Source organism: Bufo gargarizans, chromosome 6 (genome assembly GCF_014858855.1).
Source record: "Bufo gargarizans isolate SCDJY-AF-19 chromosome 6, ASM1485885v1, whole genome shotgun sequence".
Lineage (NCBI taxonomy): Eukaryota > Metazoa > Chordata > Amphibia > Anura > Bufonidae > Bufo > Bufo gargarizans.
The window spans coordinates 111,523,654-111,547,256 of NC_058085.1; the positions used below are offsets into that span (position 1 = coordinate 111,523,654).

The 23,603-nt window shown below is 49.4% G+C and overlaps 1 protein-coding gene across 3 annotated transcripts in view; it reads left to right on the top strand.

The window, feature by feature from the left end:
- The window catches only part of ACLY (ATP citrate lyase), a 96,151-nt gene that overhangs the window by 66,098 nt on the left and 6,450 nt on the right, over positions 1-23,603 (top strand). For all 3 annotated transcript variants that reach the window (XM_044296984.1, XM_044296983.1, XM_044296985.1), the window contains 11 exons: positions 6,360-6,501; positions 7,314-7,482; positions 7,560-7,664; positions 9,746-9,942; positions 10,149-10,230; positions 10,329-10,439; positions 12,451-12,578; positions 13,048-13,141; positions 13,537-13,691; positions 13,781-13,931; positions 14,011-14,154. In XM_044296984.1, the coding sequence (XP_044152919.1) occupies positions 6,360-6,501; positions 7,314-7,482; positions 7,560-7,664; positions 9,746-9,942; positions 10,149-10,230; positions 10,329-10,439; positions 12,451-12,578; positions 13,048-13,141; positions 13,537-13,691; positions 13,781-13,931; positions 14,011-14,154 (1,478 nt within the window). The remainder of the gene's footprint in view (positions 1-6,359; positions 6,502-7,313; positions 7,483-7,559; positions 7,665-9,745; positions 9,943-10,148; positions 10,231-10,328; positions 10,440-12,450; positions 12,579-13,047; positions 13,142-13,536; positions 13,692-13,780; positions 13,932-14,010; positions 14,155-23,603) is intronic.

Genomic DNA, 23,603 nt, shown 5'->3' on the forward strand with positions numbered 1-23,603 from the left:
AGGCTGCGCCTCTCTAGGGCAGCCTACTGGTCAATGTCAGAATAACATTGTCATTAAAATGCAATCAAAATACTGTCCGTTATAGTCCCCTTGTGGGACTAATAAGTGGTAAAAAAACAAAAACACATTTATTAAATAAAAAAATTCCATTAAAAAAACAATGCTTTTTTTTTTTTTCAATGAAAGAAATTGGAAAAAAAAAAAATCCCCCATATGTTTGGTATTGCCGTGTCCGTAATGACCCTGACTACATTAATATCATGTAAATTATCCCCTACGGTGAACGCCGTAAAAAAAAAATATTAAAATCTGCTAATCTATTCTTAGTTGCCACCCAAAAAAACTTAACACGAGATCAAAAAGCGTAATTTATGATACCAATGGAAAAATGCAAGTTGTCACACAAAAGTCAAGCCCTCTCATAACTCCATTGAAAGAAAAATAACAAAGTTATGGGTCTTGGGAAGGAGCGATGCAAAAAAAACATTTTCTTCCCATCTCCCTCCCATAAAGAGTTTAATAAAAGTTAGTCAAAAAGTTGTGTACCCCAAAATGGCGCCAATAAAAAATACTACTTTTCCTGCAAAAAACAAGCCCTCATGCAGCTATATAGATGGGAAAAATAAAAAAGTTATAGCTCTTGGAATGTGACGATGAAAAAAGGAAGATGATACGTCCTGGGGGCGGAGCCTCGCGCTTCGTTCTGGCGTTTTTATCCTGCTTCCTGAGAAGCTTCTGAGCTGCTCTCTGCTCCTCCGGTGGATGTCGGTGCTGTTGCCTGAGTGGTAGGACCTGTTGGCTCCTTTCTTCTCGCTGCTTCTGGTTGTGGTGGCCCTCATGCCTAAGCCTGGGGGCCCCCTTAAATCTGCCAAGTCCTCTTCTCAGACGGCCAAGACCTCTTCTCAGATCCCAATGGGGGTCCTGTATGAGGTGTCTTCTGACGCTTTCTGTCTCTGGTATTTGTGCCTTCTGCCCTGCCCCTGGACAGGATCATCCTTCTCCTCCTTCTTTTGCCCAGTTCCCCCATCCCTGCGGTTCCCGCTTGGGCATCTGCCATGTCCAGCGCGGCCGCTGATTTGGCCTTAGTCGCCAAGGCAGCCATGTCCTTTATGAAACGTATGGCAGTTTCCAATCCTGTGGCGCCAACCACTCCATCTCCTCTCAGTGGTTCCCCCCCTCGCCTAAGCTCTCCACCATGGTGGCTGACTTAGTGGCGACTGTCCGAGACACCTTTTAATCTCCAAGGGGATTCTCCTCCTTCCACTAGTCGGGAGTTCGCCCTTTTTCCGCCCAAGAAGCCGGAGGCCGCCGCGTTTCCGGTCCGTGAGGAATTTTCCTCGGTCATATCCAGGGCCTGGGACCGTCCTAATCAAAAGTTCTTGGCCACCAAGCACATGAATATACTTTATCCTTTCCCTGCTGACAGTGTGGAGAAGTGGTCTTCTCCCCCTAAGGTGGATCCCCCGGTGGCCAGATTAGCCAAGAATACGGCCCTCCCTGTCTTAGACGGCTCCTCTTTGCAGGACGGTGTAGACAGGCGCATAGACTCTCTTTCCAAGTCCATTTTCTCACTGGCAGGCGCGTCCCTGCGACCTGCCTTTGCCTCAGCATGCCAGGTCCAACCGCACTTTTCGGACCAGGTCATCCGGTACCAGTCTTTTCGCCGCTTCTCGTAGTAGGATGTCGCCTGCTTCCTCCGCTGGGGGGTCTTTTCCCTTCTCGCGTTCCAGGGATCTGGCCCGAGCCTCTGACCTCTTGATGGCAGTTTATTCCCTTCTGGACCGGGGGGTTATTACCCCAGTTCCCCCAGAGGAACAGGGCACAGGTTCGTGGTCCCAAAGAAGGAAGGGTCGGTGCGTCCGATCCTGGATCTAAAGCTGCTCAACAAGTTTCTGCGGGTGCAGAGTTCGATTGGAGTCCCTCCGCTCTATTATTGCTTCTCTTTTTCCAGGGGAGTTCCTTGCGTCCGTAGACATCCAGGACGCCTATCTGCATGTCCCGATCGCAGAATCTCGCCAACGATTCCTGCGCTTCGCCGTGGGTGGTCGACACTATCAGTTCGTCGCCCTTTCTTTCGGGTTAGCAACCACCCCTCGGGTTTTTACCAAGATCCTAGCACCGCTCATGGTGCTTCTTCGTACCAGGGGCATTCCTTTGCTGCCCTACCTGGACGACATTCTGATAAAGGCCCCCCTCGCTTCCGCAGGCAGAGGACAGCGTCCGGATCACTGTTCAGACTCTGGAACAGTTCGGCTTGCTGATCAATTACCCAAAGTCCTCTCTCCTTCCGTCTCAGAAGCTCTCCTTCCTGGGGATGGTTTTGGACACCTCGGCTGCCAGGGTGTTTCTCCCAGTCTCCAAGTCATCCCAGATCCAGGGCGCAGTGTCGCATCTGCTGCGCTCCCCGTGTCTCTCCATCCGGGAGTGCATGGGGGTCCTGGGTCTTATGGTAGCCTCTTTCGAGGCCATTCCATATGCCCAGTTTCACACTCGTTTGCTGCAACAGGAGATCCTTTCCCTCCGGGACAAGACCTCTCGGGGTCTGGACGATTGCATCCGCCTGTCTCAGCGTGTTCGGGCAGCTCTCTTGGTGGCTGTCCCCGTTGAACCTGAGGTCGGGAAGATCCTTCCTCCCGTTTTCCTGGACGATTGTCACCACCGATGCCAGCCTTCTGGGTTGGGGCGGTGTTCTCCAAGCACGCACGGTTCAGGGGGTTTGGTCGATGGCGGAATCTCGCCTCCCGATCAACATTCTGGAGCTGAGGGCGATTTTCCACTCCCTCTCCCATTGGACTCCTCTCCTTGCGGGCCGCTCGGTGAGGATTCAGTCGGACAATGCCATGGTTGTGGCTTACATCAACCATCAAGGCGGGACCCGCAGCCGGATGGTGATGCAGGAGGTGACGAGAATTCTGCTGTGGGCAGAGTCACACGTTCCAATATTGTCAGCAGTATATATTCCAGGAGTAGACAACTGGACAGCGGACTTTCTAAGCCGCAACTAAGTGGATCCAGGCGAGTGGTCTCTGCCTCCGGATGTCTTCGAAGACGTCTGCCGCAGATGGGGCCGTCCGGACGTGGACTTGCTGGCGTCCAGGCTCAACAACAAGCTCCCGGGGTTCCTGGCTCGCACCCGGGATCTGAAGGCGTACGGGTGGACGCGCTGGTGTCTTTGTGGCAGGACTTCAGCCTCCTCCATGTCTTCCCTCTGCTACCGAAGGTTTCTACGCAAGATCGAGGCAGAAGGGATTCCAACCGTTCTCATCGCCCCAGATTGGCCTCGCCGCGCATGGTTCTCGGACGTGGCTCGGATGCTGGCGGACGCCCCATGGCCTCTTCTTGACAGAGGATCTACTGTCTCAGGGTCCGCTCTTCCACCAGAATTTACAGTCTCTTCGTTTAACGGCGTGGCTCTTGAAACCTCCATCCTGAGGAAGAAGGGGTTCGGTGATTAGAACCATGATCGGAGCAAGGAAGCCGGCTTCCTCCCGGATTTACTATCTTACCTGGAAGGCCTTCCTGTCCTTTTGTGAGAACTCTGGTATCCCTCCCCTTCTTTTTTCCATCCCTAGGGTGCTATCTTTTCATCTTTTCTTCAGTCCTGTCTTGACATGGGACTGTCTCTGAGCTCCCTAAAGGGTCAGGTTTCGGCTCTGGCCGTTTTTTTTTTTTTTTTTTTTTTTTTCCTCCAGAGGTCCCTTCCTCTCCTGGGTTCTGTGAGGACTTTTCTTCAGGGGGTGGCGCATTCGGTTCCTCCGTACGTCCCCCCTTTGCCTCCTTGGGATCTCAATTTGGTCCTGCGCGCTCAACAAGCTGCCCCCTTCAAGCCTCTGAGGGAGGTATCCCTGACCTTTCTCACCAGGAAAGTGGTCTTCCTTGTGGCCATAACTTCCATCAGGCGGGTATCAGAGCTGGCCGCACTTTCCTGCCAGGAGCCTTTTCTGTTTTTTTTCACCAGGATAAGGTGGTGCTCCGTCCGGTTCCCTCCTTTTTGCCCAAGGTGGTCTCTCCCTTCCACCTTAACGAGGATCTGGTCCTACCCTCCTTTTGCCGTTCAGACTCCTTCTTTGTGATTCCCGAGGGACCTCGTAAGGGTCTGGCGGGCTCCAAGGTCACTGTGGCGCGATGGATCTGCTCAACTATCTCGGCTGCTTATCGTGCTCGTAGTAGGGTTCCCCCGGCTCGGATTACCGCTCACTCCACTAGGGCGGTGGGAGCTTCCTGGGCAAGGCGCAATCGTGCCTCTGCGTCTCAGCTATGAAGGCCGGCCACCTGGTCGTCCTTACATACCTTTACAAAGTTTTCAGTTGCATTCACTGGCTTCGGCTGATGCTGTCTTGGGCCGCAGGGTTTTACAGGCTGTGGTTCCTGTTTGATTGTTGGACGCTCCTCCTGGCGGTGCTGGTATTTGTTCCCACCCCATGGACTGCTTTGGGACGTCCCATGGTCTGTGTCCCCCAATGGGGAAAAAAGTACGAGAAAAGGAGATTTTTTGTGAAGCTCACCTGTAAAATCTTTTTCTCGTTTTTTCCATTGGGGGACACAGCTCCCTTCCATTCTGCCTTTTGCAGGAGAGGTGTTCAGTTCTGTTTTGTGGTTGGACCTCATAGGCTCACCTTTACAGGTGAGTTTCACAAAAAATCTCCTTTTTTTTTTTTTCCTTTTAAATCTCTGCTCATTGTGGGCGGTCTTACTTAGTGAGTAGGACTACCCACTGGACTCCAGAGCATGTTTGTAAAGGGAATCTGTTACCAGTTATCTGTTTTTTTTATAGTGCTCCTTCTGAGAGCAGCAATAAATGGGTGACATGTACCCCAAGCAAAACACTGAGTCACTTACTTAAAATGATCCAGTTTTGCTAAAATCTGTAGTGAACAGCTCAGGCACAAGCGGATTGCTGGAGTTTAATACACAACGTGTGCAAGGGAGTCCTCATATTCATGAGCTTCTAGCAATCCATGTCCTCCCGCCACTAGGAATAAGGATGTCAATCAGCAGGGCCCATGACCATGAGGACTATATCGAGCAGACTCTGGTGCTTGGCTTGCGCTAGAGCTGCTCAATACAGTTTTTAGCAAAACTGGGTCAGTTTAAGTGGCCCACCTTTTAGCTCAGAGTATCTGTCATCACCCGTCTATGCTGCCATCAGATAGGACACCATAAAACTGGTGACTTTTTGCTTTAAATTAATTAATTACAAGTTGTAGTTTTCCTATAAAACTGTCAGTCAGCTCCGCTCCTCCTGCTCTATAATATGCTGCCTGCAGATCAGATATTATGTTCAATATGACACATTAGCTTTAAGTGATACTGCAGAGGCTGGATAAAGGATAGGTGTAGTGTTGAGCGAACTTGTGTTTTAAGTTCGGCGTCTAAAGTTCGGGTTATCGAAGAATTGCGTTATGAATTCCGCTACAACGGAATTTAGAATCCATAATGCGATTCTTCCATAACCCGAACTTTAGACGCTGAACTTAAAACACAAGTTTGCTCAACACTAGATAGATGTAAGGAATTCAAAGTTTGCCAACATTCATTGATAATATTCATGATTTCCTTTATGAAAAATTGGACTAGAATTGATTCTTCCAGATCCTAATGTACTGTGATCGTCAGAATGGTCAGATGGATCACGTCAGCAATTAGAAGCCCTGGAGTGGAGGCAACTGAACCCACTCCGAGCCTAGTGACGTGACGGTTCTCGGAGTGATGCATCTTTGGATGCTCTGGTTTAAGTCGTTTGATTTGATAGTTGTTTTTGTCACTGACCTTTAGGTTCATTAAGTATCTCCAAAGCAGCAGCTCAAAGCTCTCTGACCAAATACTGTGATTTGCAGACACATACGTTTTATCCAGTCACAGATTAGACATTGGAGCATACAATTTTGATCCACTTAAGACCTTGGTAAATTATACTAAGCACCGCTTCACAATCTATAAAACACAGATCATATTATGAAATAAGTGAATAGATGAGCATTACGAAAATGAAGTTGGGAAAGGTACTATTACAGGGAATCTGTCACCACCATCTTGGACTATCTGAAGTAATACATGAGTAGTAGTACACTTAAGAAGTCCAGGACCACTATTGATACATTATACATTGTCAGCACTGCTGTGCATGCACAGATGAGTCCTCTCCATTATGTTAGTATTGGTGACCAATACCCTTTTAAGACTTTGTAGATGTGTAAAGTGTCCTCTTTTATGGGCTACATATCCTTAGGCACTAGGGATCACTGTGTACCCCTTGTCCTATGCTTGGATTCCTTGCTGTGTCCATTGTTGCCGTCACTTCACTTTCTTGGGTACACACTAATTCATCTCCATGTCTTTTTTTCTTCTTTTTTTTTTAGCTAAGGCTACTACTCTGTTCAGCCGGCATACCAAAGCGATTGTATGGGGCATGCAGACCCGGGCTGTGCAAGGCATGCTGGATTTTGACTATATATGTTCCCGTTCGGAGCCTTCCGTTGCAGCAATGGTCTATCCTTTCACGTAAGGGAATGATGTAAAACTGTTCAAATATAAACTTCTTAGTTTTATGGTGGCAAGACACATTACATGAATAGAAGTAAAGTTGTCAATTTCGTTGGGATTAGGCAACCTCTTATGTGTATGCAGTGTCCCAACTCTCAATTGATTGCATATATCGGGGATAGGAGGAGGGGGGGGGGGGGGGTTGTCTACATTAAAGATGACCTTTCATAAATTTTTTACTTGCTAAAATTACTACCTCATGCAGTAGCCCAAGATTAGGTAGGGGATATCATAAAGCTCTTTTTTATTTTTACTAATCCGCTTCTCCGTTGCGGCGCTATGCCCACCGTTAGGTTTTGGCACCTGTATGCCAATAAATAGCATTGGTACAGGGAGGAGGAGATGGCAGCTTTTCTCAGGGGTTGTCTGCTTGGCTGTGAGCTGTCCAATCGCAGCGGACCGCGTCGCAGCCAGGCATAAGGTGAGCTTTTTTTTTCCTCCCTGACTGTGAAATTGGACAGCTCACAGCCATGGAGAACGAGATGCCACCTGAGAAAAGCTGGTCTCTCCACCTCCCTGTACCGATGCTATTGGCATACAGGGCACCAAAATGGAATGGGGGGCACAGCACCTCAACGGAGAAGTAGAAAAAAATAAGCGCAATGACATTATCTTGGGCTGCTGTGTAAAAACTGATGAAAGGTCCTCTTTAGTATGGTAGTCTTTACAGACGGAGGATATGTGTCTTGAACTTGGAGGCTATAGCTATGGGTTGTAAATGAATTAACCGTGTAATTCGAATTTTAATTTGGCTTTAACTTTTTTACTAGTGGGGATCATAAGCAAAAGTTCTACTGGGGACACAAAGAAATTCTTATTCCAGTTTTTAAGAATATGGCCGATGCCATGAGAAAACATCCAGAAGTGGATGTTCTTATCAATTTTGCCTCACTAAGGTCTGCTTATGACAGCTCCATGGAGACCATGAATTACCCGCAGGTTGGTGTCATTCCAGTGTTTTGTATGTATTACGGTCTTGTAAACCTGTATGCTTAGGTGTTTTTGTCTTCTACCAGATCCGAACCATTGCAATAATTGCTGAAGGAATCCCAGAGGCCTTAACCAGGAGGCTTATCAAGATGGCTGATGAAAAAGGGGTCACCATTATTGGACCTGCCACCGTAAGTATTGCCTACAATATGGGTTTCTTTCTTGAGGGCGAAGAGTTTGTTTACATGCATGGCTTAACTAGAGACGAATTAGATGATCCGTTCATGTTGGAAGAGGACCATACAAATACATAGACCAAAATCTCAGTCAGGGTTCCTTTCCTGCTATTACATGCTACATTACTACAGTTGTCAACTTTTATGAAGCCATTTACATCACAAAGGTGGTGTTAAAAAGTTGTGTTTATGACACAGGACATATTTGCAACTTTTTGAGCTTCTAAGTACTTTTCTAAAGGGGGAAGGCTTAGCAGGAGGGGCTGAGCTTCTGGGGCCTGCCAGATTTACCATAATTTACATGTAACTTATATCTCAAGTAAAGGCCAGCCCCTAGCTAGCATAGATTTGAGTGTCTGGCCAGAGGCGCTTGTAATTTATTAAGAGGCACGTGCCTTTACATAAATTAGACACGTCTCACTCCAGCACAAAGGAGATAAAGAATGGCATAGGAAACGCCAGTCTTGACAACTCTCTCCCTTAAAGGTGTTTTCTGGCAATAACAATTTTTTATCAGGTGCCCGCAGCATGACCCCTAGTAACATAGTATATAAGGCTGAAAAAAGACATTTGTCCATCCAGTTCGGCCTTTTATCCTGCAAGTTGATCCAGAGGAAGGCAAAAAATAAACTGTGGTAGGAGCCATTTTTCCCCACTTAAGGGCTAGTGATTTGTAAAGTGGTAGGACTATGTTCTCATCATGGGCATTTATGCCCCTTTTGATGCAACCCATTATCTTATTGGCCTTGGCAGCAGCTGCCTGACACTGGTTTTTACAGCTTAGATTGCTGTTCACTAAAATTCCTAGGTCCTTTTTCCATGTCAGTGTTACCCAGTGTTTTACCATTTAGTGTGTACGGGTGACTTGCATTATTCCTTCCCATGTGCATAAGTCAGTGTTAAACCTCATCTGCCCAAGCGTCCAATCTATCTAGATCCATCTGCAGCTGTATACTGTCCTCTTCCGTGTCAATTACTTTACATCTGCAAAATTTTACTGTGCAAGCCTTCGACAAGATCATTAATAAATATATTGAAGAGAATAGGGCCCAATACTGACCCCTGAGGTACTCCACTAGTGACAGTGACCCAATCTGAGTGTGTACCGTTAATAACCACCCTCTGTTTTCTATCACTGAGCCAGTTACTTGCCCACATACAGATGTTTTCTCCCAGTCCGAGCATTCTAATTTTATATACTAACCTTTTATGCGGTACAGTGTCAAATGCTTTGGAGAAGTCCAGATATACGACATCCATTGATTCGCCGCTGTCAAGTCTAGAACTTACCTCCTCATAGAAACTGATTAATGAAGCCATGCTGATATGGTGTTATTTGCTTGTTTTCATTGACGTACTCCAAGATAGCATCTCTTAAAAAACCTTCAAACAGTTTACCCACAACAGATGTTAAACTTACCGGCATACAGATTCCGGGCTCTGTTTTTGGACCCTTTTTGAATATTTGCACCACATTTGCTAAGCGCCAATCCTGTGGAACACTCCCTGTCAGTATAGACTCTGTATATATCAGAAATAAGGGTTTGGCTATTACATTACTTAATTCTCTTAGGACCCCTGAAATAGAAGATTCATACTTACCTGCTCCACGCCACTCCAGTCCTCCTCTCTGCCCCCACTGTCTTAATCTTCTGGTCCCTGTGCCGTTTGCATGCGGCTGGCCATGGGCATGGTCACATGCATCGCTCGAGCTGATGATTGTCTTCAATAGTGACATGCTCCTTGTTGCCACATCACCAATGAAGCCAGTCATTGGCTAGAGCGATGCATGTGACCACTGCCATCCACATGTAAACAGCGCGGGACCTGAAGATGAAGACTGCATGGGCTGTGAGGAGGTCTGGTGCCGCATGGATCAGGTAAATATGAATCTTCTATTTCAGGGTCAGGTTGCAGGCACTTGATAAAAAAATTATTACTGGAAATCCCCTTTGTAAAGTATTGAAAATTGTTGTGAATAACCATTACGTTTTCACTATTAGAATGCTCTCCCATAATGTGTGTCTTATCTGTAGGTTGGTGGCATCAAACCTGGTTGTTTCAAGATTGGAAACACTGGAGGAATGCTGGATAACATTCTGGCCTCTAAGCTTTATCGTCCCGGAAGTGTTGCTTACGTGTCTCGCTCTGGGGGTATGTCCAATGAGCTTAACAACATCATCTCCAGAACCACAGATGGAGTTTATGAAGGTGTGGCCATTGGTGGAGACCGGTAAGGACCTTCGAGACTACTTTAGCTATTAGGCTCGCGCAATGTAATGGAATATAAAAATCGCATTAGAACAGATGTTTATTCTCTTTCCAGTGCTGCCTATAACCATTGTAATGATTTTTCAGAATTTTCGTAAGAAATGCGCACATGCTTGTGATCTGGTCATGACAGCCATTTGCAATGACTCCTTTTTATTTATTTTATAGTTATCCTGGTTCCACCTTTATGGATCATGTTCTCCGCTATCAAGACACTGAAGGAGTAAAAATGATTGTGATCCTTGGGGAGGTGGGAATGCATTTATAAGTTCAGCTTTTTGCTGTTATTTTTTTTGGCCAAAGTTTATGGTCCACTAAATGTTTCCGATTTCCTAATTCTTCTTTCAGATTGGTGGCACAGAAGAATACAAGATATGTCGTGGTATTAAAGAAGGCAGACTCACCAAGCCTGTTGTGTGCTGGTGTATAGGGACCTGTGCAACCATGTTCTCCTCTGAGGTATTGTTAGAAAATGTATGATCTATCTGTAAGTTGGTCTTCATGCTTTAACTGATATATTTCTATTTCCCATTGGCATCAATCGAAATTTGTTCAAATTAGACATAAACCACAGGAAATGCTACTCGGGTAGAAGAAATTCCATTAACCTGGATCTGATGATCTGGAGATTCTAAGAGTAACTAATAATAATAATCTTATATAGCGTCAACCTATTCTGCAGCGCTTTACATGTACAAACAGAGTCATACATCACACAGCAACAAACTAGTCAACAATTAAAAGAAGAGCAAGAGCTTACAGTCTATGAGGAGATAAGGATGATACAAGAGTTAAAAAGTGCTTGTTTTGTACAGCGGTCCAGCCATCTTGACAAAATAGGGGAGTAGCTATAAAGCTGCAGTCACCAGCCGATATCTGTAGTTCTTCAGAGTGTAGGAGATGTGGTGGATAGTTTATGATGATGGATTGGGTTCAGAAGAATGATGTTGAAGGGAAGTAAATGGAGAAGTTATATTAGGAGATGTTTTTAGAGAACCCCTAAAACTGTGGAAGTTGTGAATTAACCTAATTGCTTGGGGTAGGGCATTCCAGAGAACTGGTGCAGCTTGAGAGAAGTCTTGGAGACTGGAGTGAGAAGTTCGGGTTATGGTAGATGTTGTAAATTTGCAGAGTGTAGAGAATGGGTAGGGTAGTAGACAGAAATGAAGGAAAATATGTTGGGGGTGCAGCACTGAGATGAGGATGAGCAGTGTTAGCTATTTTTCTCAGGCAGGTTTATGATGGTTATATGGAGGCATCAGACCTCATACCCGTGACTATTTCCCGGTGCAACGAATATCCCCTTTGCTTCTGATCAGAGAGATAAGACAGCCCTGACTCAACATAGGTTGTCAATATCTGAAATCTTTATTTTCCAGCACATAGTTATAGTGTTTCTTGGGGGTGGGAACATTGTGTCCTTCCAGATCCAATTGCACCAATCCTCAGCAGGCATTGGGAAACATGTGTTTATCAATATACAGTTGAAACTTTGCTAAACAATGCTGACATCTGCTATATACAATACATGAAAGGGTTATTTTACATTGAACAGGTTTTTCTCTCCATGCTAACAAGTTAAATAGGAAATCACAGGTTCCTGTCAATGTATGTGAGGTGAGATGTTAAATAGCCTTTTGGTCAGGAAGGCTGCTATTGTGTCCAGGACTAGCAGAGGGTGTAAGATATGTTAATGCGAGGTACTGTATTTCCACAAGAGATGAGGCTTGTATAATATATGTGTCTAATCTGTAATGTATCAAAAGTAAGATTATGAAAATCCCTTTCAAGCAGTTTAAATTTAAATCCTATGCTGTTAGGGCAGCCAGTGCAATGACTGGTACAGGGCAGAGGTATCAGTTACATGAGCCTGGCTGCTGTATTACGGATAAATTGGAGGGGGGAGAGTTTAGATGAGAATGGATCAGGGCAACAATGAGAGTTCTTTCCACAGTAAGAAAGGGGTGAATTCTAGAGATATTTTGGGATGCTAACTGAATGAGTGAATATAATGGGTGAACAAAAGATCACGGTCAAACATAATGGCACTTGGCACATCAGTTTTGACGTTGGATCTCTCCCAGCACGGAGCAGAAAATTTATTCTGTCCAGTGCTTTCATGTTATGGACACCTGACCGAATATCAAGCCATATTGTAAGACACAGTGACTAAGCTGATTATTTCACAATGTCTCAGGCTACGGCCCCTATATTCTAATATTTCCTGCACTAATGTAATAAGCTGTAATACTTCTTTTTTTTTTTTTTTTTTTTTTTTTTTTACATCAACTTGAGTAAAGGCGATGCTGTAGATGATTTTACAACCCTCATTGTCAGAGAGGATCTAGTTTAGTACTTTTGGAAAAGTTTCCGGTTTTCTTCTGTGTTGCGATGTCCTTTGTATTTTTTATGGTTGGCAGACAGGTCACTCAACACTAAACTATTACTAACCCATATACCTGACTTATAGGTACAGTTTGGGCATGCTGGAGCATGTGCCAACCAAGCATCGGAGACTGCAGTTGCCAAAAACCAGGCCTTAAAAGAAGCAGGAGTGTTTGTGCCACGTAGCTTTGATGAGCTGGGTGATGTTATTCAGTAAGTGTAACTGCAAATCAGAGCCCTTGACCTTTTAAATACATCTATACACTTAAATAAGCCTGTATTACACAGCAGATGATCGCTAATGAGTGTTCGTGATCATTTGGCAGTGTAATACTGTTGCCGATTGCACGATGAACAAACAAATGCTCAATTGGACGATCTGAATCTTTTGACATGTTAAAAAATTGTTTGCAGGCGGCAGTTCGTGATGTCTAATAACGATCTGCTGCAGGCAAACCACTATGCTTCATGTGGACAAGTGATGGCATAGTGATCGCTCCTCCTCATGCTGCAGAATAGATCACTGCATGTAATAGCCGCAGTCTCCTCCGCTAGCGAGCAGGCGAGTGAACGCTTCCCTCCCGACAATCGTCTGCCACATCTGGCTGTGTAATACAAGTCCTGTGACTTGGGGGCTTTTAGGTCACAGGACTAATTTTTATTTTTTTTGTCTTTTGTTGAGGTCCGTGTATGAAGATCTGGTTGCCAAGGGAGAAATAGTGCCAGCTGAGGAGGTACCACCACCTACAGTTCCAATGGACTACTCCTGGGCAAGGGTAGGTGCTCTTCATTACTTTTCTATCTTTACAATTACTTAATTTGCTTGTAACAGGGAATAGTAGTTATTCTCGTTACATAAAGAGATGGCTTATCTCTAGAATATGCCATCAGTTTCAGTTTGGTTGGGGCTGACTGCTTTAGTGCTGTGTCCCCTTGAAACTTTTCCTTGCAAAGTGGCCCTGCTGCCCGCCTGCGGTACAGATGCATTCACTTTAAGGAGATGTGCCACAGCTGGTGGCCTCCAATTAGATATTGATGGCATATCCTAGTGCTCTGCAGTAACCGTGTTTGACGGGAATACTGCTTTTAGAGTGCGAATGTACCCTTACCCTTATCAGCTTCAAGACTTTCTTGCATTTTCACATTGTTCTCAAATGGTTTTTCTCTTTAGGAGCTAGGATTGATCCGAAAACCTGCCTCCTTCATGACCAGTATTTGTGATGAGAGAGGGCAAGAGCTCATTTATGCAGGGATGCCCATAACAGACGTTTTCAAGGAGGACATTGGGATTGGAGGAGTGTTGGGACTACTTTGGTTCCAGAGACGGTAAGAGAACATTTCCTGTGATGTATAGGTTGGTTGCATCTTATTAAAACTTGTAAACCCAATTCTGGTAACCATTTTACTTCATCTAGGGTACCCAAGTATGCCTCCCACTTTATTGAAATGTGCCTGATGGTAACGGCAGACCATGGACCCGCCGTATCTGGAGCTCACAACACTATTGTATGTGCTAGAGCTGGGAAAGATCTCATCTCCAGTCTTACTTCTGGTCTGCTCACCATAGTAAGTTCCTAGTAGAGCTTGGGTAGAACTTGGGTCTTAAAATGTATATAGCGCTAACATACTGTATATTACTTTCCAGGGAGATCGGTTTGGTGGTGCCCTCGATGCTGCTGCCAAGATGTTCAGCAAAGCTTTTGACAGCGGTCTGATTCCAATGGAATTTGTGAACAAGATGAAAAAAGAAGGCAAACTTATTATGGGCATTGGTCATAGAGTGAAATCTGTAAGTGTCCCATATATCAAGTAACTTCTGCCCGAATGTGGGAGAAGCACCAGATGCATTTATTTAAAGGGAGTCTGCCACATGAACATGGTGTCTGATCTGCAGGCATCATGTTCTAGAGCAGGAGGAGCTGAGCTGATTGATATGTAGTTTTATCAGAAAAGATCCTGTATAACTAACATTGTATTCAACAAATAGACCTATAGCAGCACTTCTTGGGAAAAGTGTGACTTCACAGGTGCCGACGTAAACAGATCCTATTCGATCCAAATCCATAAAGCAGAGATCCCCAGCACTCCAATAGACAAGTTGACTTAATTTATCTATATGTACAGCAGCAACGTTTCAGTCCCGTCACAAGACCTTTCTTAAGCAGAATGATAAGGATAATATTGTGCTTATGTGCAAAATATTCCTGATGTCATCAAAAAATGTCAATGGCTTTATTCACATACGTACGTTATTTTATTGCATACTGTTACAGTGCAGGTAAACATCCATAACCGTGAAAATACATTAAAACTTTATATGATAATTATGCAGATCATTAGATGGGGGGGGGGGGGGGAGGCAGGGTGCCACTCACCAGCGATGTTCATAAAGTCATTATCGTATTGATACAAGGCTTAGGCTAGAGCTACACGGACGTAGTCGCAGCTTGACGCAGTTCGACGCGATTGACTATCATTACAAAAAAATGTCGGTGTAACCCTAGCCTTTTTTTTTTTTTTTTTTTTTTTTTTTTTAAACATTAATTTCTCGCCCATTTTCCTTGGGGGACACAGACCTTGGGTATAGCTCAGCTCCCTAGGAGGCGTGACACTAAGTAAAACTGTTAAGCCCCTCCTCCATCAGCTATACCCTCAGCCTGGAGATAGAGGCTACCAGTTTTAGCTTAGTGTCCAAGGAGGCAAGACACCCCCTGCTACTGCAGGGCTGTTTTCTCCTTGTTGTTTTTAATTTTTCTCTAATTTTGTTATTTTATTTTTGTTTTTTCCTAGGGATACCAGAGACGCATTGGACCTCTCTGTTCTCCCGGGGTTGAGCTGCACCAGTGCCAACGTATTTGCGCTGCTGCCTCCCCCACTGAAGCAATAGGAGGATCTGGGCAGCATCGGCTCCCCTACATCCCGCCAGCTAGGGGGTCGCCCGCACGCCAAGCCCCTCTTCCAGCTTCCTGCCACTGCGGTGCCAGTGGCTGAAGGGGCGACCCTGCTGGAAGGAACTGAGGGTGAAGACAGGTAAGATGGCTTTTTCCAGCCCATTCCCTGTCCCTGTTTGCCAACCCAGGATAGACGCAAGAAGCCGTTTTTTCGGGCGCAACCTACCTGGCGCAAGACCCAGCCTGCACGGGCTCCCACAGGCCAGCAGCCCTCTGCCTGAAGGTGCGCCCCCACCCACCCGGGTGGGGGGCCGCCTTCTCCTTTTCAGGAACGTTTGGCGGAACCACATCTCAGACGCATGGGCGCTCGAGATTGTATCTTGCGGGTACAAGATCGAATTTGCGTCCATTCCGCCAGACCGTTTCTTCCGGTCCCGTCCTCCGCGGGACCCCGTACGAGCGGCCTCTTTCTTCGCGGCCGTTCGCTCACTAATGGACAAGGGTGTCATCGCCCCGGTGCCTCCGACGGAAAGGTTCAGGGGGTTCTACTCGAACCTCTTTGTGGTCCCCAAGAAGGAAGGCTCGGTGCGACCGATCTTGGACCTAAAGCGCCTGAACCGCTTCCTCCGCCTGCAGAGATTCCGGATGGAGTCTCTCCGGTCCGCAGTGGCCTCCCTGGAAAAGGGGGATTTCATGGCCTCCATCGACGTTCAGGATGCATACCTCCACGTTCCGGTTGCTCCATGTCATCACCGCTTCCTATGCTTCGCGGTGGGGGACGATCACTTCCAGTTCGTTGCCCTTCCCTTTGGTCTTCCTATCTGGGGTTCTGTGAGTCCCGGAGCGTCCCACCTCTCCGGTTTTCTCTTCCCACGATCCTGTCCTTCCTCCAGTCGGGCCTGGACCTGGGGCTGGGCCTCAGTTCTCTGAAGGGACAGATTTCGGCGCTGTCTATTCTTCTCCAGCGTCCCCTGGCCCCTCTGGGGCCGATTAAGACCTTTTTGCAAGGGGTGGCTCACTCTGTTCCGCCGTACCGCCCTCCGGTTCCTTCCTGGGACCTGAATGTGGTGCTCTCGGCGCTTCAATCTGCCCCCTTCGAGCCCTTGCGGGAGGTCTCCCTTCGCCTTCTGTCCTGCAAGGTCATCTTTCTTGTGGCCATCACGTCTCTCCGGCGGGTGTCGGAGTTAGCGGCTCTTTCTTGCTCCGAACCTTTCCTGATCTTCCACCAGGATAAGGTTGTGCTCCGGCCAGTCCCGGCCTTCCTGCCAAAGGTGGTCTCCGCCTTTCACATCAATGAGGACATCGTCCTTCCGTCGCTCTGTCCCTCTCCTTCCCACTCCAGAGAACGGGAACTGCACCGTCTGGATGTGGTCAGGGCGTTGAGGATTTACTTGGAGGTCACCGGATCCTTCCGGCGCTCGGATTCCCTGTTTGTGGTTCCGGAGGGTTCGCGCAAGGGTTTGGCGGTCTCCAAGGTGGCCATTGCCGTTTCATTAAACTGGCGGTGTCTGAGGCTTATCGAGCCAAGGGCAGGGCTCCGCCTTTCGGCGTCACTGCTCATTCCACCAGAGCAGTCGGGGCTTCCTGGGGGCAGAGGCATCGAGCCTCGGCTGAGCAGTTGTGCAAAGCGGCCACTTGGTCCTCTCTGCACACTTTCACCAGGTTCTATAGAGTGCATACACACGCGTCAGCGGATGCTGCTTTGGGCCGCCTGGTTTTGCAGGCTGCGGTTTCCTGATGCTCCGGTGGTCCGCCTTGGGTTGTAGTCCCTCCCTTCTTGGACTGCTCTTGAACGTCCCAAGGTCTGTGTCCCCCAAGGAAAATGGGCGAGAAAAGGAGATTTTTGTATAACTTACCAGTTAAATCTCTTTCTCGCTCTTCCTTGGGGGACACAGCACCCACCCTTCTGTGTTTGGTTCTAGGGTTATGGCTGGCGCCCCGTTGGGTTGTTGGCTGTTGTTTGCATTGTTGGTTGTTATCCTTTCACTACTTGGACACGCAACTGGTAGCCTCTATCTCCAGGCTGAGGGTATAGCTGATGGAGGAGGGGCTTAACAGTTTTACTTAGTGTCACGCCTCCTAGGGAGCTGAGCTATACCCAAGGTCTGTGTCCCCCAAGGAAGAGCGAGAAAGAGATTTAACTGGTAAGTTATACAAAAATCTCCTTTTCTCGCCCAGTTTCCTTGGGGGACACAGAAGACCTTGGGTATAGCTCATCTCCATAGGAGGCGTGACACTAAGTGAAGACTGTTAAGCCCCTCCTCCACAGCTATACCCTCAGCCTGGAGAGAGAGGCTGCCAGTTTTTGCTTAGTGTCCAAGGAGGCAAGACACTCCCTCTTTTCTCCTTGTTTAAATTTTTGATTTTTACTTTTTTCTTTTCTTTTTGTTCCAGAACATCAGGGACAACAGAGACGCACTAGACCTCTCTGTTTCTCCCGGGGTTGAGCTGCGCCAGTGCCGGTCATCCGCACTGCTGCCTCCCCCACAGAAGGCAAGGTGGACCAGGGCAGCCCAGCTCCCCTGCATCCCGCCAGCGCAAGGGTCGCCCGCACGCCAAGTCCCTCTTCCAGCGTCCTGCCACTACGGTGCCAGTAGCTGAAGGGGCGACCCTGCTGGAGTGGACCGAGGGTGAAGACGGCTGTGGTAAGAGAGTGGCTTCTCCAGCCCTACGTCCCCCACCCCCCACCCAATGGTCTCCTGCGTGCCTGAGGGGTGGGCCCCCCCATACTGGGCCTCTGGACCCCCCATACTGGGCCTCTGGACCCTTCCCCTGCTGGACCTAAGCTGGCCCCTGGGGTGCCGCAGTGCGGCAATCTGCTCCCTGCCTTTTTTTCCTGGCCTTCATAGGACCAGGATACGGCGATGCAGCTAGTGGCTGTCGGCCGTCGCCTGCCTTCTCCTCACGGCCATCTCGCCTATTGGGCCTTACCGGAGTGTGCAGGACGCTGCAGTGGAGTAAGGCCTCGCCTCCGGCCAGCACTGATATTCCGGTGCGGCCGGGCGCCGCGAAAATTAGGCTCCGCGGCCAGCAAGCCGCCATTCCGGCCCCTGTCTCGTCCGGCGGCGGGGTGGGCTCCCGCGGCCGGAAAACGCCATTCCGGGTCCCGGTCTCGTCCGGCGGCGGGGTGGGCTCCCGCGGCCGGCAAACCGCCATTCCGGGTCCCTGTCTCTTCCGGCCGGCGTGGGCTCCCGCGGCCGGCATTGGGCTTGACTATGCCCCAGCGGGTGCCGGTCGGCGGGGCTCCGCAAATTTGGTCCCATGCTTCGCGGCCTGCTGGGCCGCATTTCCGACCGGCCCGCGGGGTGGGCTCCCGCGGCCGGTTTGAAGCGGCAGGTCGCTGCAGCATTCCGCCTCAGGTCCCGGCGGTATAACGGGCCGGGCGCCGCAATTTAGCCCCCGGCTTCGCGGCCTACTAGGACGCAATATTCCGGTCTCTGGTGGAGGGGGCGGGAACTTCTCCGGGCGCGAATTTTTCCCGCCTGGAGGTTCCTCCGCCCCCAGGGGATCGCACGCCGCCCTCCAGGCCGGATTCCTATTAACCCTTTGGGTACAGGCCGGCCCCCAAAAAATGGGTCTGTTTAGTTGGCCCCCTTTTTTCTCCTGCCTCTCAGGTGCCCCTATATGGTGGCTCCCCTTTAGCCTCAGAGGCTGTGTTTCAATAAATAAATAAAAAAATAAAAATAAAAAAAAAGAAAGAAGAATATATATGAATTAAAGGGATTCTGTCACCTCCCCTAAGGCAAAAAACGATTTAAAAGCAGCCATGCAGCACAGCTTACCTGGATTAGGCTGTGCTGTTCTATCTTGAAATCCGTCCAGCAGTTACTTCAAAAAACGAGTTTGATCAATAAGGAAATGCGTCCTGAAGGTGCCCAGAGGGGCGTTTTTTTCTTCTGAGAGAGCCCAGTACCGCCCCTCTTTCAGTGCCCAGCCCGCCTTCCTAGTACTTTCTAACCGCCGCCCCCAGCCTGCCACAGCCTCCCCTCCCTCTCCTCCCCCTCCCTCACGCCGAACGAAGTCTCGCACAGGCGCAGTAACCACTGAGGGCTGCGCCTGTGCGATCATCAGGAGACTGAGGGCGGCAGCTTCATCTTCGTCACTGGGCATGCGCCGAGCCCAGTGACGTCCGATGTTAGCTCTTTCCCTCAGTCAGCCTGGTAGGAAGCGCAGAGGATTGCCGATCGGCTGCTGCACCCTGCGCTTTCTCCAGTCTGCCTGCCTTTACTTAATATAATAATACCTAATTCGCCCCAACAAATACTTATTTCTTTCCTGAAGGGAGGGTGGGGAAAGAAATCGCTGGCCGTCTTCACTGTGGCAGGCAGACTGGAGAAAGCGCAGGGTGCAGCAGCGATCGGCAATCCTCTGCGCTTCCTACAAGACTGACTGAGGGAAAGAGCTAATATCGGACGTCACTGGGCTCGGCGCATGCCCAGTGACGAAGATGAAGCTGCCGCCCTCAGTCTCCTGATGATCGCACAGGCGCAGCCCTCAGTGGTTACTGCGCCTGTGCGAGACTTCGTTCGGGAGGGAGGGGGAGGAGAGGGAGGGGAGGCTGTGGCAGGCTGGGGGCGGCGGTTAGAAAATACAAGGAAGGCGGGCTGGGCACTGAAAGAGGGGCGGTACTGGGCTCTCTCAGAAGAAAAAAAACGCCCCTCTGGGCACCTTCAGGACGCATTTCCTTATTGATCAAACTCGTTTTTTGAAGTAACTGCTGGACGGATTTCAAGATAGAACAGCACAGCCTAATCCAGGTAAGCTGTGCTGCATGGCTGCTTTTAAATCGTTTTTTGCCTTAGGGGAGGTGACAGAATCCCTTTAAATAATAATAGATCATGATTTCTATTAGACTGCGCAGGACGCTGCAGCCTCATCAGTAATGCTGCATGTCGGCATGACCTCTTTCCACGGGCGGCATGGTGTTGCGCTCCCAGCCTGCGTCGCTGCTAGGGCATTTTCCCCTTTTAGGCGGTTTTCTTGCCTCTTCCAGGTACGGCGCTGGCCAAGTGCGTTCGGCCCTTCTGTAGGCAGCATTCATCGTCTCTCCAGTTATGGTGCCTGCCATGTGCATCCCCCCCCCCTCCTAGGCGGGCTACTGCACTCTCCCTGGCTGGCCATGTGCATGACCCCCTTCTTATGCGGAATACTGCATCTTCATCGGATACGGTGCTGGCCATGTGCACGACCCCCTTCCATAAGCGGAACGCTGCACTCTCTGGTTTTGCTGCCGGCCATGTGCGTGACCCCCTTCCGTGGGCGGAACGCAGCACTCACTGGATTCGCTGCCGGCCGTGTGCGTGAGCCGGCCATGTGCGTGACCCCCCTTCCTGGGCGGAACGCAGCACTCTCACTGGATCTGTTGCCGATCATGTGCATGACCCCCCTTTTTTAGGCGGAATACTGCACTCTCACCGGATACGGTACTGGCTATGTGCACGACCCCCTTCTATAGGCGGAAGGCTGCACTCTCACTGATGTGCTATGTTGTACTTAGGTACTATGTTATTATGCTGCACTCTCACTGGTTTCGCTGCCGGCCATTTCTTAGGCGGTATGCTGCACTCTCATTGGATTCCCTACCGGCCTTGGGTATGCCTCCTTCCCTCAGGCAGCTTACATACATCCCTCTGTCTGTGGTTGTTTCCTCGCAGGTACGTCACTGACCATGTGCGTGTGCCCAATACATGGCAGGGTGCTTTCACTCTCGCTGGATCCGCTGTCGGCCATATGCATGACCCCTCTTCCGTGGCGGTGTACGCACTCTTGCTGGATTCGCTGCCAGCCAGGGGCTTGCCTTCCTTCCTCAGGCGACATGCACGCATTCTTAGTGACTGTGTTTGTATCTCGCCAGTACGTTGCTGGCCATGTGTATGACTCCCATACATGGCGGTGTGCTCGCACTCTCCCTGGATGAGATGCTGGCCATGTGCTTTACCCCCCCCTTTTTTTTTTTTTTCTGGGCGGCATGCTACACTCTCACCGGATACATTGCTGGCCATGAGAATGGCCCTCTAACATGGGTGGAACGCTTGCACTTCCATTGGATACGGTGCTGGCCTTGTGCGTGACCACCTCTCATTTCAAGGGCAGAATTTGGCACGCTCATGAGATTCACGGCTGTCCTTATATGGCTGTGCTGGACTTGTACATGTCCCCCTTCGTTAGCAGAGTAGTTGCACTCTCGCTGAGTTCAGTGTTGGGTGCATTGTGGCACACTCACTTAATGCTGGGATACCCTGTGCTTGTTCCCCTTTCGCTAGGTGGACCTCCTGCGTTCCTGCTGGTTTATAGGGTATGTCCTGCTTCTCTGAAGTAGGTACGGCCTTAGGCATCACTTCCTTTTGGGACGGGCCTTTGCACTCTTACCGACTGCTGTTGACCTGGTACATTTCCCCCTTTCGGGGTGGACTGGTTGCGTTCCATCGCATGCTATGCTAGGTTTGTGCATAACTCCCTTTCAGGTTGCACTTGCAATTCCGTACATGCTGTGGCACTCTGGGGCGGGCCCCCCTTTTTCTAGGTGGGTTGGCCTTCCCGCTGCTTACGGGGCTGCTCGTACGTATGCCTCACCTGCTTCCTGCGGCATACCTTTGTTTCTTGGATGTGATGCTTGCCGCAAGCCTTGCACTCGTCCCTAAGGAGTTCATTCTGTCCTCCTGACCGAACAGGTTCTATTGCTCTCTGCTGCACCGAGCTGGGTGGTGCTCATTCATTTCGTTGGCTTTTCATTCCAGGGAGTGTTCGTGGGTCCTAGATGCATGCCCATTCGTCCTTCTGCGGCATTGCTTCCCTGCGCTGGTGGTCACATGGTCGAGAGTGCTGTTGTCTGCAGCGCCTCTCGAATTCTTCGTTGGCTCTGGCAGGACTGCGGTTCCCTTGCCTGCTGCAATTTCCTCCTCTTCGGATGCAGTGTGGTATGAGTCCTTCCTCTTGGCGCCTCTACGCTTCTGTCTGATCTGCTACCAGGTTCGGGCTGCTCTTCTCGGGAAGGTCACCCGACTTCTCTTGGGTGCTCGATTACCCGAGTCCGGAGGACCTCCGCCTTGGGTTCTTCACGGTATTTGCCTTCTGCGAGGCGGTGGACCGGGCGTCTCACAGTATAGTGGGTTCTGCTTTGAGCTGTCCTATGGCTTCCCTGTTGCCCACTCCTCCTCCTTTCGGTGGGAGGGTGTTATGCCGGCCTCTGTCTCGACTGCCTTATCTCGCCGGCCTTGTTTGGCTCCCGCTCGGTACAGATCGCTCCAATGTGGCTTCCCGCCTGACTTCAGAGGCTGTTCTTCGTTGTCCTCCCTTCTGGGGAGAGCATGGTTGTTCATGTGGGTGGTTCCGGTGTTCCTTTTGGCCTCGTACTGTCTCCCTTGTTCACACTGGCTGTATTAGCTGTGTGCCTATTTACCGAGTCTACCGCGTTCTGTTCTCCCGCTGAGTGCAGATTGCGTGGCCCATTCTAAGACGATGGTCCTGCTGTAGACTTACCTTCTCGATAACTTGGGGGGACTACCTTTTCATTCCAGATTCTCCTGATCTCCCACACCGGGACGGTCCGACGTGGTTACGTCAGCATGGATTTTAGCCTGTCTTCTCCTGGCATCTGGCGGATCGTTTGGGTTCTTTCCATCTGTCCTTCTGCTTCCCCATTCGGGTGGATACGGGATACCGTTGTTCGAGGGCCGATGGGGCTATTTTTGTCGACCCTTCTGCCTGTGCTGCTGGTCTGCGCCTGATCACATTGGGTTTTCGCCCGCTTGCCAGGCGACTCTAGCGGGTTCGCTACTGTCCACTCCTGGCAGTGTTTCGTCCAGGATCTGTCGTAGGGCTTAGGTTTTTTTGTCTGGGGTTCTGTGGGAAGCTGTGCATTCCCCACTCTGAATTTCTCTCCCCATGGTTCGGTCTTTTACTTGAGGTGTCAAGTGTCGGCGCTGTCTTCCTCTTCCAGCGTTCTCGGCCCCCTGGGCCTGCCAAGACCTTCTTCCTCGGAGTGGCTCTTTGGTTCCTCTGTGCTGTCCTTCGGTACCGCCCTGGGGACTTTATACTGAGCTCTCGGTGCTCCAATCTTGTCCTTGGAGCCGTTACAGAAGTTCTCTCTACCCCTTCTGTCCTGTACGGTTGTGTTCCGTATCAGTCATGTCTCTGACGGGTGCCGGAATGGTCCTTTTTTTGTTCCAAGCCTTCTGTCTTTTCCAGGACAGGGCTGTTCTACGTTCAGTTTTCTTCCTTCCTTCCTTCTGAAGGTGGTGTTTGCCTTTCGCTTCAACACCTCACCTGTTTGGGCCTTGCCGCTTTTATTTGGGGATCTCCGACTCTTGTAGCCGTTCGGCCTCTTGGGTTTCCAGGAGGTCTGTGC